Source organism: Thermobia domestica, chromosome 12, assembly GCF_964235325.1.
Source record: "Thermobia domestica chromosome 12, izTheDome1.hap1.1, whole genome shotgun sequence".
Classification (NCBI taxonomy): domain Eukaryota; kingdom Metazoa; phylum Arthropoda; class Insecta; order Zygentoma; family Lepismatidae; genus Thermobia; species Thermobia domestica.
The window spans coordinates 227,598,462-227,612,421 of NC_137465.1; the positions used below are offsets into that span (position 1 = coordinate 227,598,462).

A 13,960-nucleotide genomic window follows, 5' to 3' on the forward strand; every position below is an offset into this window, starting at 1 on the left:
ATGACTACTGGGCTGGTTTAAATGAACTCTCGTGTTTGGTGAGAGCGGTTCCGGGGTCGATTGGGTGAAATGGTGGGAGCGGTGGCTCAGTGGTAGAGCGTTCACCTCTGGTGCTTGGGGTCCCGGGTTCGATCCCAGCCCCCGCCAAGTGAACTTTGTGGTGGACAAACACCGTGCTCGTGGGTTTTCTCGGGGTACTCCCGTTTCCTCCCACTTTCTTCATTCCACCATTTCACTCATCTCTCATTATCACCGTCTCCTTTAGCCTAACCGGCATAACCGTGGGACGTAAAACTTACAGATTTCATTTCATTTCATTTTTGTAAGCACTCATTAAATGAAAAAGTCATTTCAAAATTTCTCACAAATCTTTGTATTAAACTAATGTTTTGTTCAACCAGTGCTAGCAGAGATCTATATTTTAATACTTTCAGAACCTGTTTCCGGCCTGACCTTGCACCTGCAATATTATATTGTTATTAAACATTTTGTCTGACCTAAATTACTTGAAACAGAACGATATGATGCAGTAATTTATTTGTATGATACACAGGATTTATCATGCTCAGTTTATCGAAGAGATGCATTACTGATTTAAACTTTCTCTTAATTTTCAACTAATTTCCCAGCTGTTACTTTCGGATGTAATATATATATATACCAGTTAGTAATATTAATATCCATGATGAAAATGCTTTTTTAAAAAAAATCAACGTGTGTTTATAGCACCAAGGTTGTAAGAGACATATACTTATAATTTTTCGTTTGATAGATTGAAGCCACATGTACTTCCGTCGAGAAAGAACCCGAGCCTCTCGTACGGAAAGCTAGAACTAATTATTTAGCTTCAGGATTTTTTCTTCTATACGATTGTTTCCTAAAACACTGATTCTGATTCCTCGGTCCTTTCTCAAAGCTGTAAATATGAAATTTCAACGCTAAATCAAAGGGCATAATAACATCGTCCCTTATAGTTCCGTTCGGAAGGAATCTTAAAAGTCAATGAACGATTATTTAAAAGAAAAGAAAAAGGAAGAAAGAAAGAAATGAAAAATGGGAACAATAAGGATTGATTCGAAATAGAAGTAATCGAGAGCTAAAGAGGTGTATATGGTGCTAAGCCGGAATTTCTTGCACCGATTTTTTGGACAACTTCTCAATGACATTTACATTCGTTTCGTAGTGGTATCTCTTGAGAGAAGCCTCATAAGCAAAAATAAAAATTTTATTGATTTAAAGAGATGAAACAGAGAGAAAATCAACCCAATATCCCAAATATTGTATATAAGAATGAGTACGCCAAATAATTTGCAATTTCCCATGTCCCAACGCTCAGTAATACCATTCTAATTGTCATTCACATGACTTCCCACAATCAGTGTTGCCATTCTTAGCTAGTCGCTAAATTTAGCGGATTCGGAGAGGCGGATGGCGACAAAATTTTCACAAAATCGACTAACGACTTTTTCAGTAACTCTTGAAGTGTTTTGGCGGCAAAACTGACAAATTCTCTTAATACCTTTGTCCCTTAAACCTTTCGATATTACTTACTGAGCGACTGTCACGACACTTGTGAATAAAACGAGCGTGAATCATTATGTGAGGACAACAAAAGGAATATTCGGAAATAACATGTGTGGTTCATGATGTCGCCACTGAAATACACCATGTGTGATGAATTCGGGCATTCCCCACTGGCTCGTGACAACTGACAACACTGTTTCATATTAAAGTATGTTACTTCAGATTGACACTTGTCACTTCGGGACAGAGTGAATAAAAAAATATTTGCGGGTAATTATTACACGTTTTGTTTTCCAGAAAGAACCAAATAAGGCACTTCGAATGCATTTTTACTGTATCTAATTGCACTGTGTACTGTGTAGTGCATTATGCTATGTAACTGAAAATTGAAATGACTAAAATGTGCGACCTATGCGTTTTTCTTACCCCTACCTAAAAAATGTTGTGTTTTTTTAAGTTAAGAATAGATAAACCCCAATACCAACAGCATTAATATTATTATGTTTATGTTGTTTCGAAAAAAAAAACAAAAACAAAAACAAAAAAGGCTTAAAATCGACAAATAGGTATTTTAGCGACTTTCAAAAATTAATTTAGCGCCATTTAGCCAATAAGAGTTGTTAACAGTGCCCACAAGAGACCCCACTTATATTTTTATATTAGATTATGGCAATTAACTGATACAAGCGACCAAGCATAAATTTAGAAATGACCATAAGATTTTGTTCCAGTTTATGCTCTTCGGACGTTAATTAATTCGTACAACAGAGAAGATTCCGGATCAGTCACATGTCGGGTTCATTAGACAAGGAGGAGCCCAAGTAACAATATCGTTACGTAGCAGTTGTGTAATGTTTGTGGGTGAATGGCGATATGTGGGTCATTGTGGTGTTTCACTGAACATTCCCTGTTGCACTAGCCAACCAGGAAATCACGTTCTTTCGTTGCTCCAGGCAAGAAAAACACCTTCTCCTTTTGCTCTCGAATAGAGTTAAAGCTGATGTTGCACAAGGTATGCTGTGTCACCATGTTTTTGGTCAGAGCGCACCGACGCAACATCTAGTTTCTTTCAATGGTTGTTTCGAAACGGAAGCTTTATTTATTGTCTTGGCTTTTGTATGATCTTATGCTAACTTGGTGCACAAAGGCAGCTTACAAAGAAATGACATTTGCTTGGAAGATTATTTCTATTTCTTCCTCCGCACCTCAAACTAACTACAAGATCTACTTTGCTTGAGAAAATTGAACACAAAACTTGTTCATGTAATTCTGTCGCAATCGTGTAAATTAAATTAACGCTACAATTTCTTATATTTTGGTATTTGACATGCCGGTTAACACAAAATATTTGAAACATATGTACGCACACAGGTGCGGATCCAAGGGGAGGCTATAGGGGCTATAGCCCCCTTGATGCTCAGGTATACACTGAATAAAACGGGCTTCAATCCTGCTTTACACTGGATAAAGCTGCAAACTATGGTTTAGCCTCTCCCTTGATCATATCCTGGATCCGCCACTGAACGCACAGTACCTTCCGGCTCCAGGTTCAGAATACTTGTTCCCACGAGTGAAATTCTAGACCATATAGAAAGATTCATTTTGTTTTTAATAGATTATTTTGAATTTAAAGTAATGGCATTTTTCGAATTACACCAACTGTTTGGGCTCCACATTGGTAAGGTGTCCTATATTAAATGAAAAAAAAAAACAACGTTTTTGTTTGAGTATCCTGTTTCCTTGGTCCCTAACCATGCCAACAATATAACATTCTTAAGAAGCGGATTTGAGGTGTTCTTAGTTCCCTCATACTACAATGTGCATTTCCCCGTGCTATTTTTTGCGTTCCCTTACTTCCATTCGAACAGCTTTTGAAGTAGAAACGTTGCTTTTTCATTTAACATTAATCACGTTACCAGCTTAAACTGCTAATGCAATTAGAAAAATTCCACGAGTTTAGATTGAAAACCCACTTATTTCCAACTTTTCTCTACTTCCTCCAACCTCTTTCTTTCCAGAGGAGATTAATTAGGAGTTATATTTACAAACAATGTCTCCTAAACGATATTTTCGGACCTTTGTGTTCCTGAAATACTCTTAAGTTGTCAGTGCCAAGCTTTCTTCGTAGTACGTGAGTACTTATGGACAAGCAGCAAAAAATAAAGACCACTTTTTCCCTATCTTTTACTCATAACAGAATTATCCTATGGCACCGGACTTTTGTTACACCCTGTATATATCGGGTCTATGATCTAAAACTAAAAAAAAAAAAAAAATGAATGACATAATAGTTGAACATGAACGACAGATATGTTCATACAGCTGTACTGATACAAACTTAATGCCATTGGCATATTAACAGTGGCGGATGTAGTCCAGAATTGGGGGGCTTAGCCCCCCAGTTTTTTGAGCGACAAAAACAATTTAATCTATTATTTATATATATTTTTAAAGTTTATAGTAAACTCTATCATAGTCTGGGTTCTGGCTGTCCCCTCCCTCAGTTCTTACCGTCTAGATCGCTACTATATATGTAACGTGTTATGCAAAAGTGAACTAAGCGCCAAATTTTGAAAATCCACGTAAATGCGACGATTGGTTCCTGATAAGCATTAGAACGTTTTGCACAATCGAAAAGAGAGGGAAACCAACACCTTTCCAAAAAAAGAAACATAATTTCACTTTTGATTACGGCTATATTAATGCTGGACATCAACCTTTAAACGTAATTTTCTCAAAAGTATGAAAGTAGCGCTTAGTTCGTTTTCGCATGACACGGTACATATGAAAGTGCAGGCAAGAAAACAAAGGCGCGACTTATACATGGAAGAACACCGTAACCATTTTAATGATTGAAATAAACCCTTTCTTCTTGGAAATGATTAATTTGAGAAATACATTCCGCACATAATGTCCTTTTAAACAACAATTCCAGACATATGCGTATTTGTGTCCGTGATGTCGCTAGTGTGAAGCTTTTCTTCATAGTACGTGCTTATGGACAGATAGCAAGCAGATAATAAAAACGAAAATTGTAAACAACATAGTACTGCTGGAAGCAACGTGTAACTTTGTGAAGGAATTTATAGCAATAACTCAGAACTGAATCCACTTACTACAATATTTTCGCGTAATTTAAAGAAAATTGTATTTACTTTAAGGACAAAAGGAAAATATTCTTTCTACTTGGAAATTTTAGAAATTCCACTCCAAAGGTTGAAGAAAGGGGATATTTAACAATTTTTACATTTTCATTCAGGATCTTTGATATAAAGGCATGCAACTTGAAACATAGCACGTTTTGTACTCAGAAGATGTATATTCAATTTATTTGCATGAATTTTGGTAATTCCTACAGTGGCGGATCTACAAGGTAAAATATGGGGGAACAGTCAGACCCCAGACTATGATAGATAGAAGCTATATCATGAGTTTACTATAAACGTTCAAAAATATATACAAAAAAAAAACTAGCTTAAATTATTTTTGTCACTCAAAAAACTGAAGTCCCTCCCCCCCGGCTAGATCCTCTACTATAATTCCACCCAGAAGGAGTGAAGGAAAGGGGAATTTAATCATTATTACCAGTTTCTTTCGAATCATTGGACATGAAAAGGAAATCTGATGTAAGAAACTCTTTTATACACAGTATACATGTACATTCCATTAACTTGCACAAGTTCAATATGACAGAAGCAGATGAGAGAATTTTTTTTGAACCAGTGGATTGAAGGGTGACTTTGGAATGAAAGATTTATGGAACTCCAGTAAATGGAATTTCCCGCCAATGGACTTCACGAATTAGAATCGGAGAGTTGCTATGGATTTTTATTTATTTTATCTGCTACGGGACAAAGAACTTGTACTTCACCATTCGTTGTATCGTTTACCCTAACCAACAATCTCATATGGTAGATAGATAATAAGATTTGTTCCCACCATTTCAGATAAAATAAGGATCCCTCTTTCGTCTAATGGTCATTAGCTGGTTAAGGTTAAAGTTCCATAAGATCAAAAATATTGACCTGGAAACAATATAATCTCAATATAATATATAACAATTTCTCAATTCTTCACGTAGTAGGGAATTCTCTGCTGTAATTTCTCTTTAGTTTATTTCCGCAAGATTTTATTGTCAGCCATTTTAGGTGAAATGAAGATTACGCGGGAAAAAACGAGGATCCTTACAGTATTTCGCCTAGAATGGCAGACACAAATCTTATCATTTATCTCTCTTTATTGTATGAGATAATTGTTTGACTAAACGCAGACTAGACAAAATGATGCAAGATCTTTCAGCTAGTGTGAGGTGCAAGTGAAATCTGTGATTTAATCCCACCGCCAATCCCTTGGTTTAGAAACCTTTACTTTTTATTTTTATCACTTTAGTCTATTAGCAAGATTAATTGAACTAGAGAGATTATAAATTCTTTAAAAGGCCTTGGATTCTTGACGATGTCATTTCCTTCCTCAGATTTAGCTCTGATATCGCGGCTTCATCATGTGGATCAGGTGGCTTCCTGTCTTTCGCAGACGTTGCACGCAACGTAATGACGTGTCATAGCTCCTACGAAACGTAAAATATGTAGATGTTTGGTAAGCTGGCCAGTGCAAAATATCACTTATCCAGTATTCAAACCACGTAAGCAAGCAGAATTGAGTTTAAATTTAAATCTCACATGCATTCTTTGTTGGCCTCTTTTCTCTTATATAAAAGTAAGATAAACATTTTAGACAGTACTAATATTCGCGAAAATTATTTCGACAGAACTTTAAAAATGATATCGGAATAGCGAAAATGTGTTAATTGGCGAAGTAAAGAATTCATAATATTGGACACTAATCTTCCCTCTGTATTATTATTTAATAATTCTCAGGCCAAAAGCCAAAGAGGGCTAGAACGAATGTTACCCGCCCTAAATTATTTTCTACTCCCCTCTAAAACAGAACACAGTAAAGTTGTTTTTTTTTAAATTTAATCAAAAGTAAAGTAGATAAGAAATTCGTGCAACTTTAGTTATGAAATTAAATTCAATTTAACGCGTAAAATTATATCTATATCTATATCTTCGTAAAATTATATCTATATCTGTGTATATGTCCTATATCTGCGTAACATTATATATTTCTTGCCCTATGTATATACCAAATATCTTCCATTGGCTTTTCTTCGTTCTCAGAATTTCAAACTCAAATACCGTATTATGCACCATGACAAGCTTCAAGGATGTGGGACCAAATGCACTTCCTAAGAATACTTGTATCGAAATAATATCCAACGTTCACAGCATATATATATATATATATATATATATATATATATATATATATATATATAAAAGCTGTAGTGCAAGCCCATAACTAGAGAGTGACCAGGGGAGATTAACATCCCTTGCAAGCACCTTCAAGAAAGAAAAAAAAGTAATCGAAAATATAACGTAAAAAATATCTATAGCTCTGTACTCCACAAATAATAAATAAATAAATAAATAAATTTAGTGATATTCCTTGATGGTCTGGTCTGTTATTACCACCTCAGTATTAACTTGTGCCCCCTCGAAGAAACTGGGCTGGTTATTGCCCTGCCAGTCCTTCAAATTATTGTAAAAGAAAAGTAAATTTTACATTAATTAAAAGTTGAAACAATAATTGATAGCCCCTAAGATTTGAACCTGGCAGAATCTTAGCGGTAACATCTCTAGGTAAACATATAGTCCATTTAAACAAAGGAATAGCGTCCGTATTTACTCTATAATTCTGATATTCTTCGATCTATCTTGAGTTTCCATTTTGAAACTCACAAAATGTTATACCATGCAGCAAGAGCGCACCAACGCGGGGTCCACCGGGTCCGAACACCTTCTTACAAAAAATTTGTGTCTTGACATATATTTATACTTACATTTTCTTAATAAAACCATAGGATAGAATTGTGTAAAAACTGCTCTGCTCAGTGGCGTATTTAGGGAGGTGGCTATCCGGCTCAAGTCCCCCAGAAATAAATTTGTTTTATACAAAACTTCGTTAAATTTTTTCAGCACCCAAAAGGAAAAATATAAGTGTTTATTCACGTGTTGTGCATAACCCCTCCGAAACAAAATCCTAAATACGCCACTGGCTGTGTTCAAAATGTATACTTATTGCATCTTAACTAGAACCAAAATGGCAGCAAAGTTATAACTTTCATCACTAGGTGATAACTTAAATAAAAATAAAATCTGACAAAACATACATACACTATTACTAACCTGTGTTATGGTTTCAGCAATAAACCGTTGCCTTATTCAGACACATTATCAACCTTATTAACTGTTGGAACAAGAAATGGAGAAGATAGCAGAAGAAATAACAACAAGAAAGTAATAGAGGAAGAAATACAGAAGAGGTCATGGAGATAATAGATCAAGTTAGAATAAGGAGCGAGAAAAGATTGATGTTTACTGTAGATGTTAAAGCGATATTGTCGAGTATAAGAAGAAATAATATTATGAAGGTTGTGGAAAGAGACATAAAGAAACAATAACAAAATGGAAAAAAGAAAAGTGATAAAAGACCTAAAAAAAGGACATGAGAAAACAGTTTGTTCGCTAGAGTACAAGTTAGTAAGAATCAGAGAAGGGATGAGGCCCAGTTCTGTCCGGTTGTAATGAACAAATAGGAACAGAAAGTGTAAAAAGAATGTGGAGAGGAAGTTAAAAATGTTTCGCAGATAAGTGGACCAGTGTTTAGAGATATAGAAAGGAACAATGGGACAGTGAAAATGAAGAAAAGGAATAAGATTAAGACTAGAAGTGGAAGAAAAGGGTACAAGCAAGATAAGGAAGAAAAAAAGGAGGTTTATTAAAATGAAGTAGGACAGGAAAGAATTCTCGGCAGATGTAATGTCACAGAAGAAATTATGTAGATTTATTATTATTATCATTTAGTTTAATGATTATGCCTTTTTGGCTAAGGGAGACGAATGATTAAGAGTCTTCATCCCGGCGAAATTAAAATACCGCTAATTTTACAGTAATTATGTGATATCTTCAAATAGATAAAAGATAATCGAAATGTGGAACAAGAGCGCCCTAGACAATATTACTTTACATGAGAAACCGTTATCACGACTCACTTATCTGCTTTCGATTTCGAGCCATTTTGAAAATCGGCATTTATTTTCGCGTTTCTAAACAGTTGAAAACGGAAAGTCATTAGGTGACTTTTGATAACGGTAACTCATGCAAAATAACATTGTCTAGGGAGGTCTTGTTCCATATTTCAATTATCTTTTTATCTATTTGAAGATATCACATAATTACTGTAAAATTAGCGGTATTTTAATTTCGCCGGGATGAAGACTCTTAAGGCAAGTGAATGATGATGGAAGAATCGATGGAATGCGAATGTAGGAGGAAACGGAAGTACCCTCGGAAAAACCATTCACACGATGTTGTCCACCACAAACTTACTTAGCCGGGGATCGAATCAGGGACCCCACATATCAGAGGTAAGCGCTCGACCACTGAGCCACCGTACCCTCTGGTATAGATTCAATAATAATAATAATAATAATAATAATAATAATAATAATAATAATAATAATAATACTGTAATAATAATAATAATGTATCTAATTAAGTTAATGATATTTGCCAAAACTGTAAAACAAACTAAAATAACACGTGTTTGCCTTGATCAGACTTTATTTTCATTTAAATTATAGATAGTAGATAGTTTTAAGTCTAAATTGAACAGTATTAAGATTATTGATAACTTCAGATAATTGTTATAAATATATGTAAGCAAGCAACCCGTGTGTACTTAGTGACTAAAAGAAATATATATCTCAGTGATGCCAACCTGAAACATTATGAAATCCCATGTCGAGAGGCAAAAAATCCCATTTTACGTATGAATTTCCCACGTTATACTAATTAAAAGTATGCTATAATATTAAAAATTAAATTTCTCTGTTAGTCACTTTTAACAATATCTAAATGAATAAGCCGTAAATTTCGATCTTCTCGAAAAATCCCATTTATGCTACTTTTTATCCCTTTCCAAGAAAATAAGGTCAAAAACTCCCACGATATGGGATTTTCCCCACAAGTTGGCATCACTGATACATTTTTCCAGTAAATGATTCATTCTTATCACTATAGAGATCTGATTTTCATTAGCGTTGTCATTCCATCTACATTAATTAAATGTAATTTGAATTCCAGTTCCGATGATTTTACAGACTTCCATCTTGCAACAGAATGTATGTGTTTGCAGAAAATGAAAAATACAAAAAGGAATATTATATGTATTGTACTTACATTGTTCCCTTTGGGACTGTCATGTTTAGGTCACACAAGACAACATTGGGGTTCTTCTTGGAGCCATAATGTTTGAACGCCCTTCGGACGCAAACTGCTTGCTGCCTTCGAGTCCACACGGTTGAGTGACGAGGTTGTAACTGCCCCTGATGGTCGATGGGGCCAGTTTGGTTCTCGTCCATCGTGGACTCTCTGCAAAACAACAAAAGAAAATATTTTATTATTTAATTGTAAATGAAAAGTTAAGGAAACATCATCAACAGTAAATTTGATTTTAAGAAAACTAATCCTTACCAAAAAAATGCACTAGGTACCTATCACTTTGATGCTCTTAGGTTCAAAAAGCTATTTTAGTGTGTTTTTAACTTAATTCATATTTCACTGATAAAAAATGAGAACAAGCCAGCACAATGCATTCATTCTGTATTTTATAATCAACATCTTAGAAAAAGTAAGAAACAAAATATCATTCATATACTCAGTGACGTATTTACGATTTTTTTTGGGGGGGGGATTTGCTTTGACTGAAAATGTGAGAATTCAGCAAGATATTTCATGTACTTTACTATAGTAAGTAAGATTTGGGGGGGGGCTTAAGCCCGGAAGACCGCCCCCTAAATACGCCACTGCATATACTTTTAAAATAACTAGTACGAATATTTCAGCAATTGATTGAGGTGGTTATTTCTTCCTGTCACGAAAAGGTCAAAGCAAGTCTTCTTAAAATGGGTAACCCGTATATAAACTCTATGAACTAATAGCATAAAGAGTCTATAACCAATGCCTACGACTAAGGCTGACGGGTTTTATATCAGCCCAATTACAGATTCTACTACCTTTGAAAACTAGATTTTGGGACTTTAAAAAAATTACAATAACTTCCTTATTTTTGTACGAATCTGGATCATCACCGAGAATTCAGTGCTTCCAACGGAAGTGGGACTCGGAACTAGGCGCATAAAAGCTAAGACCACAAATAATTCAGTTAAATGGGGAAAATGTATTTTCTCGTTTGTCAAAAAAAAAAAAAAAAACTATTTACTTTCAAAATTTCTTAGGAGCTTCCTCGTGACAATATGGTTAGCTAGTATATGTGGTGCGAGAGACCCGGGTGAGTGCTCATGTGTTTCGGATTTCATATTAAATGTACACTCATGTCCAAAATGATTGTCGCATATCTATAACTGTCTTCTTGTAAGAATATAATTTGATAATGATTTTGCAGGGTACTTTTAATACTGATACTATGTGTATAATCAGGAAATGTATATTTGTGGTACATTTCATAGGAAAATAATTATAAATACGAAAGTTAGAATGAGTAAAACAAAATGTTGCTAAATGGACAAGAAAGTTTTATTTTCATTTTATTGTTCTTATTTACTGCTCTTTTGACATGAAATTTTCCACATACATGTCTTTGCCGATTATACACATACTAACATTAAAAGAAATACCGGGCGAATTCGTCATCAAATTATATTCCTAAAACAACATATTTATAGACATGTGACAATAATTTTGGACATGAGTGTACGTCTCATATAGCCTCGGTGCTGAAACAGACGCCAACCTTCAATGCAACCAACAAGCACCAAAGTATCTGGTTTCAACAAATGTTATCGAATGTTAATGGAAATTCTTGGCAGAGATTCTCCTCTGCCCGAGACGCTTCGTCACCTTCTATTATTGAATAGCTTTTGAGAAACAATTTCTTAGCTTAGTTTTCTTTCCTTGTTATTATGTTTCAGTCTCCGACAACAACATTACTTTCCGTGTGTAAAGAACGTCCGGTATCCGATGCCTGAAATAATACATTCAGAAATATTTGCCGAGTCGTTCTTGAAGTTTGATTTCACAACCTCATTCTCTATATGTTCTCTTCTTTCTTAACTAAGCAATTTGTTGGCGTGAAACTTACATTGCTCGTAAAAAATCGAGACAATAGAATAAGACTGTGTTTAAACTAACAGTACGAAAGAATGATTGGGCTATTAAGCATAGATTACATAAATTATTTATAGTTACAGGAACATTTTTCTTTTGTCGGAATATCAAAATTGTTAAAAATAAATTTATTTCAAATTCAAATGTGATAACTATGCTAAAAATAAAATGTATACATTTTCGATAGCTTGAAGTGGAAAATGGCACATGAAAAGTGTTAAGCAAACCACTAATTAAGCAAAATAGAATACAAAAAGGGTGAGAAGGGAAGTGGTAGGGTTGTGTAACAAAAGACACATCACTTTTATGACACGTTTACGAGACAAAACAGTCTCAACTCTTAGTCCCATGCACATCCCTAGGAGATGTTCGGAAAGTCGCGCAACCCGAACGCTGAAGCAACAGAACTTTTAATCTATAAGAGCGGTTAAATAGAACTGCCATTCAGTGAAAACTTGTCTTTTTAAATAGTTTTGAGAATAAAGCAAGTGGAGGGAGTTCGACATCATTTGTCCTCGAGAATGCCAGAAAATACAAAAGAGATGTAATTAACTAACTCTATGACTTATGGAACCCAAAGATTCAATGCCGCGTTCACAAAAGCTCTCCACTGACTTCTATCCTTAGCCAATTGGATTCAGTTTCTACTTTGTATTCCAATCTCTACGAGATCCATCTTAATATTGTCGTTCTATCTGCACCTAGGTTTCTAATGATCGTTTTATGATTGGATTTCCAGTTAAGATTTTGAAAGCATTTCTATTTTCTTCCATTCTTGCTACATGACCCGCCCACCTAAGCCTCCTAGACTTGACGACCCTAACAGTGTTGGGTAAACCGTATAAATTATGTAGTTCCTCGTTATGAAGTTTCCGCCATTTACCATTCCCGTTCCTCTTGGGTCCGAATATTCGTCTCAGGACCTTGTTCTCAAATACTTTCAGTCTATGTTCTTCCCTCAGAGTAAGTGACCATGTTTCGCAACCATACAGAACAAGGTCCTGTTATCGTTTTATATATTTTAAGCTTCAAATTCCTCGACAGAATTCGCGACGACAAGAGATTTTGAACTGAATAGTAACACGAATTCACTCCTTTTAGTGGATATTTAATTTCTTCTTGAGTTTGATTTCAGGCTATAAATATTAATATTAATAATACGAAGTAATTAAATATAATAATAATGAATACTAATGTAACTCACATCTCTTCAAGCATAAAAGAATCCATGATGATTGCTCACTGTTTCACATAATCTTTACTTAAATATTCCATCGTACTAAAGTTTTTTTACACAAAAAATAAGACTCATTGCTGTACGTTTACCATCATCACATTCCACTTGTACTTTGATGAAATAGGCAAACTTATCCGTAGGATCTACTGGCTTCAACCGAAAACAGTAAGCTTCCGTTAGCATTATATAAATAAATCTACTGACCATCACTCTTTTATAATATTACATACATATCCTGTCTCTTCAGAATAATAGATGCAATACTTCACCTGTATAAAAATGACCTCGCAGTCACGCAAATTTTACACCGAAAATGCCTTAACCAAGTGTTTCTCAACCTTTTTTCCAAATAGGAACCCCTTTTATTCATCAGAATGTTCTGTGTAGCACTCTTCTCTTGTCTCTCTTATAAAAGCAAATCATTTTTCATGTTTTAAGCATATACCATTTTACTTATATTATTTTATTTTTTTATTATTAATTAAAATTTTCTTTATTTTGTACAAGTATTAATGAAATAAAATAGGCATTAGTTTTAAAAAGTATTTCAAGGTTATAGAGAATATTTTATATTAATGCATCTATATTAGATATTAGAATCTGCATAATTTTTACTTTATTAAATTGTACAGTCAGCAACATAAGTTCTTTCCGTTTGACGAAATTAGCTTCGTAAACACCTTCAGAATGGAAAGACAATTTGAGTACAGTTTTCAGTAAATTAAAAAGAATGTAATTTTATGTACGTTCCAGCCTTGAAACTCGGCGAAACTGTGTACTTTCCTCCCAGGGTCGGATCCAGGATTATCTGACGAGGGTGCCTCAATAACTACCCCTAGATTAGATTTAAATTTGATTTTTTAAAATACCTTTAGGCATCTGTGGTGTGAATGAGGGATATTATTTTGCTTGATGAATCCTTTTCCTTCAATCTTCAAAAAAATCGACT

General features: G+C 34.6%; 1 protein-coding gene across 2 annotated transcripts in view; it reads right to left on the reverse strand.

The window, feature by feature from the left end:
• Positions 1-13,960, reverse strand: part of snu (ABC-type transporter snustorr) — a 370,795-nt gene that overhangs the window by 97,545 nt on the left and 259,290 nt on the right. For both annotated transcript variants that reach the window (XM_081734791.1, XM_081734792.1), the window contains exon 2: positions 9,828-10,019. In XM_081734791.1, the coding sequence (XP_081590917.1) occupies positions 9,828-10,019 (192 nt within the window). The remainder of the gene's footprint in view (positions 1-9,827; positions 10,020-13,960) is intronic.